General features: G+C 44.2%; 1 protein-coding gene across 1 annotated transcript in view; it reads right to left on the bottom strand.

Moving 5' to 3' along the window:
• cntnap5b (contactin associated protein family member 5b) overlaps positions 1–7500 on the bottom strand; it is a gene marked incomplete at its 3' end in the record, with an annotated part of 61556 nt that overhangs the window by 38649 nt on the left and 15407 nt on the right. The window contains exons 3-4 of the mRNA XM_080835407.1: positions 6125–6318; positions 4092–4239 (exon numbers count right to left, since the gene is read on the bottom strand). Coding sequence (XP_080691533.1) covers positions 4092–4239; positions 6125–6318 — 342 coding nt within the window. The remainder of the gene's footprint in view (positions 1–4091; positions 4240–6124; positions 6319–7500) is intronic.

Below are 7500 nucleotides of genomic sequence, written 5' to 3'. Positions count from 1 at the left end.
AAAGTATTCTGTTTGCTGTGTACAAACAGGAAGTATTCACGCCAAGGGCGACAAGCCAAATTCAGCTCTTAATCTGACCTCTGTTTTGACATACTTGTCCAGCATATAATGTAATCACTTTAGAGAGAGCGAGAGAGAGAGAGAGAGAGAGAGAGAGGACAGTCAGAGATATGAGGGAGACAGAGAATGATATGAGAGAGCGACTGAGAGAAAGAAGAGAGATACTGAGAGAGTGAGAGTGAGAGAGAGATAGGAGGGCAAGAGATGAGAGGATGAGTGGAGGGAAGGATGAGTAAACCCAGGGAGAGACAAAACTCTCCCTCTATCTCTCAGTGTGATTAATGCATTTAATGGAATTAACAGAGCAGTTCAATGTTATGACTTAATAAACACAGCCTAAGGAATGTACACACAGGCACACACAAATACACACACAGGCACACACACACGTGTACACATGCACACCAACAGACACACACACACACACACACACTTGTCCTGAGGGAAACATCCCTTACAGTTTATCAGAGCAGCCATTTGCACAAGCTTAAAAAAGCTCACAGAGGAGTCTGTCAGATTGAAATAATGTCTCGCTTCCCTGAGTGCGGGCGCGCTCACACAGCACAGCACAGCACAGCACAGCCAGGCACCAACACACCACGTGCTGCTTCGCGTCTGTTGCAATTTCACAGAGGGAAATATCACCACACGAGAAAACCAACCCTTCATACTGGCAGGTGGGTAAACACCGTAGGCCTCCCTTCCTCTCTCTCCCCCTCCTCATCCCTCTCTTCATCCCCCCCTCCTTTTGCCCTTCCTTCTGGAGTCTCCTCAAATGTCATCCCTTAGCCAGAACCAACCTGAAGGGTTTCCATGGGCAGCGCTCACCATTAATTGTACAAATGTATTCATTAAAAGCACAAATATTATCACCATTTACTGTATTAGGCAGGGCTCGTGCTGCGAGGTCATTAGGTGTAATGAATGCTCCCACAAAGGGGTAATTATAAACACAATTACTGCACACTAATTCACACGCTCATTCATTTTAGCACCATCATGAAGGAAAGCGTGCTGCCACCTGTTCTGCCTCCGTGCGTCTTGCCGCTCCCCGGCTATATTTACCTTCATTCCCTCGTTCTTTTCTTTATTCTCCTCTCTTCCTACGCTCTCTTCTCTACTGTCCTTTCATTTCATTTTCATTTCAATTCAATTCAATTGAATTTACAGTTTTTTTTTACACAACACTTTTTTGTCTCATTTGTACCTGTCACTCAAACAGCAAAACCCAAAAATTGCAAAATTGTAAGATCATTTTCACCCTTTCAATCAATTTTCAATTGTTAAAACACATTTTGCACAACATATTTCACTTTCTAAGACACAACAGACCAACATTGAACACTTGTGTGCCTTTTGAAGGCACTGCCCCTCAAAATGCAAGACGTATGTACCAGTTCCAAAGGAGGACATTGGTTGAGATGTTGATGAGTAGCTGTGACAAAACCCAATGGGAGGCTGGGTACGGTCACACAGTGTCTTTATATGTACTGTACCATGTACAAAGGCTCAACTTTTACTGTAATACTCCTTATATAGCCTACCACCAAATATTGTGTATGATGTGTTTCCATAGTGTTTAAGTACGTAATGCACTGTACAAGTGTTTGTTTGTTGTTATGCAAATAGTATATGCTGTAATGAACTTCTTTAGCAAAGTATCTTAATATTAGTGTACATTCTAACACTGAGAAATCCAAAGGTGCACTGTACATATCGTTCTACAGTGTTTTGGAAAACTGGAAAAATTACTGAAATAACATTTACATTACATTAAGTCATTTAGCAGACGCTTTTATCCAAAGTGACGTACAAAGGAGAGAACAAACAAGCTACGAGCAATAGAGACCTAGTGTAAGAATAACTACTACTTAACATAAGAAATAAAAAGTGCAGGTATGTAACTACTGTGTGTTTGAGTTAAGTACTAGTTCGAGGAGATAGACTTAGAGGAAAGATAAGGAGAGGTAGAGGAAGGATAAGGAAAGGAGAGGAAGTGTAAGATAGGAAAGGAGGTGCTGTCTGAACAGAAATTTGTGAAAGTACTCTATTTTTGTGTTTTTATATCCAGTCTATTGTAACCAGTTATGTCAGAGTGCTCTATGAAGTGCACTGTAACACTCTAACTGCAAAATCCTCTAACCAAATGCCTTAAACCAAAAATATGTATTACAATAGTGTATAGTTAGTAATAGTGAAAAAGCCTAACCATATAAATAGTTGAGTTTGCCATTTCACACAAAAGTTAGATTTTAAAAAGGGATTATTGAGTTTTTAATATAGTATTTTTTGCAGGAGATTTGTGGTGTACATTTTGTGTACATTTTGTTAGTGCAGTTCTCTTAACTGTGTGCAGAGTTCTAGGAAAATGTTGTAGAAAACGTGTGAACAGAACAGCAGTTCTGTAGGAAGTTTTATTGGCATGACAGTAGTATAAACAATGTTTTCATTGCACAAGGTCTCACGGGTAATTAAAGGTACAAGAACAAAGGATAAGAAAGCCAAAGAGAGGTGAAGAGGGAAGAGTGCACCTCTCTCCCCCTTCCCCTCTCATTGTCTCTCCTCTTCCTTTATCTTTCTCTCTCTCTCCACTTCTCTCTCTCTCTCCTCTCCTCTACACCTCTCCTCTTCTATTTCTCCCCCTTTTTCTCTCTCTCCTCTTCTTTCTCTCTCTCCTTTCCTCTCTTTGTCTCTCTCTCCACTATTCTGTTTCTCCCTCTCTCTCTCCCCCTCTCCCTCCCTTTCCTCACTCTTTCCCTCTCTCTTTTCTCTTTCTCTCCTCTCTCTCTCTCTCTCCCCTCTCTCTGCCTCTCCTCACTCTCTCCCCATCTCTTCTCTCTCTCTCTCTCTCTCTCTCTCTCTCTCTCTCTCTCTCCCTCTAGTCTCTCCCCTCTCTCTCCTCCTCTCTTCTCTTCCCTCTCCTCCCCCGTCCTCTCTGTCTCTGTTTCTCTCCTCTGTGGGCTGTGTGAGTGGCGGAGCCTCCATTATCTTGCCCTATTAGGGAAAGTGTGTGTGGTCAGCAGTCACTTATCGTGTTTGATCAGTGTGGTAAGCCGAGATACCCTCCGCGGAGTCGCATGGCGTTGAGAGCCATTTCCTTTCCGTCTGGGCGAGTAGCACGGCTGCGTGGCTGCCGCAGGGTAAATACACTGGGAGGTGGATGAAGACCAGAGGGTCGCGGGCACTGACACGGAGAGGAAGCAGCTTGGACTGTTTCATAAATATGACGCGTCTGGCTTACGAAGAACGTATGAATAAATAAATAAAACAGAGGAATAAATTAGGGGGAGGGGGGGGTCACTCGACAGGCTTTGTGAATATTTCACGACCCTGCAGTGTGCTACTGGTTTCCCTTGAAGTAATCAATTGATTTTTTCCCCCGGCAAACGGACACAGCCTTCAGTTTCACAAATGAAGCAAACGCAGTGAATGTAAAAGGGCCCTCATTGGCTGCAGTTCAAGTCTGATGCTCATGTATCCATATACATATGTATATGGATGAATATGTATGTACGTCATGTATGGTATATGTATGATTAATCCTCAGGCCAGTGCTTTTACCCACAGTTACAGGTGCTTTTTTATCAGTATGTATGCTCTTCTTTATCAGAATGTATGCTCTTCTTTATCAGAATGTATGCTCTTCTTTATCAGAATGTATGCTCTTCTTTATCAGAATGTATGCTCTTCTTTATCAGAATGTATGCTCCTCTTTATCAGAATGTATGCTGTTCTTTATCAGTATGTGTGTGCTCTTTGAGACTGCAATCCTGACATGTGCCCTAGTTGCAAGTGAGTATTGTTACAGCGTGTCATGAGCGTGAGCAACACATTGTTGATGGCCATACTGCAGCCATTTGATCTGCGTGTCATTATAGAGTATCCTGGAACCTTTGACAAATCATCAGCTCACCGAAATCAAAACAGGGCGTCTGTCAAAAACACTGTATCACTGTAGACTGGTTAGGACAGCTCCAGACACTGCTGTTGTCAGCAGCCTCCTGTAGTAGTTGAGCGACAGGAATACTCACTGTATGCACAGCCGTACACCTCCACCCGAAGCCCCACCCATCCCGCAGGGCTCCAATCCAGCGGGATGAAGCGCAGGAAGCGAGTCCTGATTGGATGGCTGAGCTTATGATGGACCACCCCATCTGCATCTGTGTTCCCGGGAAATGTCTGTGGAGAGATACAAGATGGGAGGCAGATTAGTCCTCGCCCCACCATGATGGTCCAACTCAAACCCTGTCTGCCCTGGCACGGAGAGCAGCCTTCGGCTCGTCCAAATTCTTTCCCAGTGCAGCCGACAGAGTGGAGTGGCGATAGGGTTTTGTCAGCGGAGGGCTTAGCATGCAAAGCTACTTGACTGACAGAGGTTGAATTTAATCACTTGGAGCAGAGTGGTGCTGGAACTGGCTGCCGCGACTCTTGGCCGCTTTGCCGTCTGCTTAGCCCGTGGAATAGCATTTGCTGTGTGTGTGTGTGTGTGTGCCTGTGGAATAGCGTTTGCCGGGGAATCAAATATTCAGTGTGCAGGGAGAGCCGGGCTGGGTGGTGCAATCAGTATCAATTTTATTCGGTGGCAGGCTCTCGCCCAAAACAATAAGGGTAGCCAGGAACCCTTCCCTCTGGCATTCCACTGCTGTGGGAAATACTGGAGCCGAGACCTCCACACTTCCAGGACTGGTACATCCCTCTCTCTCTCTCTCTCTCTCTCAAATTCAAATTCAAAGGCAGCTTTATTGGCATGACCATAACGTTCTACAGTATTGCCAAAGCATTTGGGTTGGGTGTATAATAAGTGATTACATAAACAATACATATATCTATACACAAGGTACATCAGAAAGGGGAAAGGGAGAAGTGGGAACAATAATACAAATACATAATAATCATCATAAGGGATTAACAACAACAACTCTCTGTCTCTCCCTCTCTCTGTCTCCCTCTCTCTCTCTCGCTCTCTGTCTCTCCCTCTCTCTCTCTCTCCCCCCCTTTCTCTCTCTCTCTGTTTCTCCCTCTCTCTATCTCTCTCTGTCACTCTCTCTCTATGACCAGCTTGATCACTTTTTGCCCGGTCCCCATTAAAAGCTCATCATGTGAGCAGATGATCATAGAGCAGGCACACAGAGAGGGGTGCATACTGTAGGCACACTTAAAAGCCACATCAGCAACCAACTCTTTTTCCAGGAAATTGAGAAGAAAATTGCCAACATTAACCTGTCAATAAGGCAAGCGGATATTGTGTGTGTGTGTGTGTGTGTCTGTCTGTCTGTGTGTGTGTGTGTGTGTGTGTGTGTGTGTGTGTGTGTGTGTGTGTGTGTGTGTCAGTGTGTCTAAAAGTGGGTAAGTTCCACTCTCCACCTCTGATTGGCATTCCTTCAGACGATTGCTTTTAGCCAAAGCCTCTGTTCTTTCTGTCTGTGTCAGCCAGGCAGCACTATGTAATCTTTCAGCATGCCGCACTCTATTCGCAGTATGGGCGGATGGGACCAGGGGATGATGGTTATCGATTAGGAGGAGGAGAGGCCAATAGAGCACCTGTAAGTACAGAGGCTAAAGCAATCGGAATCTCTAGTGGTCTGCGACTCAGACAAATTGATTTGAAAAGTCATCAAAATAACACAGGGGAACAGAGTTGTGTGTGAGCCAACTCAATGAGAATGGTCTGTTTTTCTTTTGTAGAGACAGACCGGTGAATGCTATGCAATTGGTGATGACCAGACTTAATGACAAAATGAAAAATTCAGTCAAGCTGATAGGAGATGTTAAAATGTTTTTTTTTTTTCTCCATTCAATCAAACAGAATCTGCACCTTATATTTGTAGTCCTCCTTCAACAGCAATAACAAACCCAGCCGATTTAAGACCCATCGGCATTTAATGACTGATTTTGCAGTTAGGATTTTGATTTCGCAAGCAGAAAGCAACCATCTGAAGGAGAGGCCCACGCCTAAATTAAGTTTGTTAGAAAAGGGCAAACTCAAAAGGACAAGCCCTCCCCAGGCTCGGGCATAAACAGAGCTCGGTAAACAAGCGTCACGGCGGCGCGCGGCAGGGCTCACCGCAACGTTGTCCTCCTGTCGGTACTGCTTCCAGGCGCGAGCCGTGTCGCTGAAGAGCAGCGTGTAGCCGGTCGCCCAGTCGGAGCTGCCATAGCGACCCTGAGTGGCCACCGCCGTCACCTCCACACGCTCCCGCAGGTCCACCTGCAGCCACGGCTGACCGTCTGTGGCCCGCGGGGACCAGCCACCGCCTCCTGGTGCACACGCACACACAAGTTCAGTACATATACACACACAGATGCTAACGCACACACACACAAACACGGACAGGCGGTTTATTAAATGCACACACATATATTCCAACAAACACACACGCACACACTGCGATGCTCATGTAAAATAGAATCAGTCCATATCACGCACAAACGTTTTCCCCGATCAGAAATAGAGTGCATTGGCGTTTTGTTCCAGACCCTCAATTAGCTCAATTAGAAGAAGAAAAAAAACGTTTACGCTGACAGAGAGTGAGGTAGAGAAAGAGATAGAATGACAGACGTAGACCGATTTCATGGCAGGCAGTTTTTAACCCCTGTAATTTAGTCAATCATCTTTTGAAGGGTTTAAAAAAAATAACCGTCATGAACGGAGAGCAGCTTTTACATTTCACAACTCACCAACCTTAGAGATTCCAGACTTGACTGACTGAAATGAGACGTACGCCACCGATTAGGTCCCTCTCCACTGTTGTTAGGGTATTCGAGTAAGTTGTCATAGTTGTGAATATGTCGTCCTCATTGAAAGAAAATGCTGAATATTTGTGCGACGTAACTAGAATGTATTGGCCAGTGTAATTGAGAATTCGATGTGAAATGCTTGATTTTTACTCTTTAGGTTTATAGCTTTGGCTGATGAAATGTTACTACAGAGCTGTACGTTTATTATGAATGGAACGAATTATGTTTAATTATACCCGTACTTCTTACGCTACGAAATCTAGTCCACGTAAAAACACAATTAGGGTACTCGGACAATTGACTGTTTTCTTGTACAGGGGTCAACTTGAAAATATATGATTTTAAATGATTGCATGATAAATGTTTGCCTCATTTACTCAAAGAACAAACACATCTCATTTTAACCTTTCAGTTATTTCACTTGTTTTTTATGAGGGTTCAGTAAATCCGTTGTGGACTCATTCCAAATTCCTTAATTCCACTTTTGTAAGTTGACTGACTTCTTGTGTTGGTAGACAGAAATGTACCCGCCACTCCACATTAGAGAGGATAGTCAGCCACACACAAACACACATGCCAACACAAACACACACACACACACACACGCCAACACAAACACTAACAGACACATGTGATCATTTATATAGACACACATACAAAGCACTCACACTCACACTCACACATACATTTGCCAACACACAC

This window comes from Sprattus sprattus, assembly GCF_963457725.1.
Source record: "Sprattus sprattus genome assembly, chromosome: 3".
Lineage (NCBI taxonomy): Eukaryota > Metazoa > Chordata > Actinopteri > Clupeiformes > Clupeidae > Sprattus > Sprattus sprattus.
This window is presented reverse-complemented; position numbering and strand designations above follow the sequence as displayed.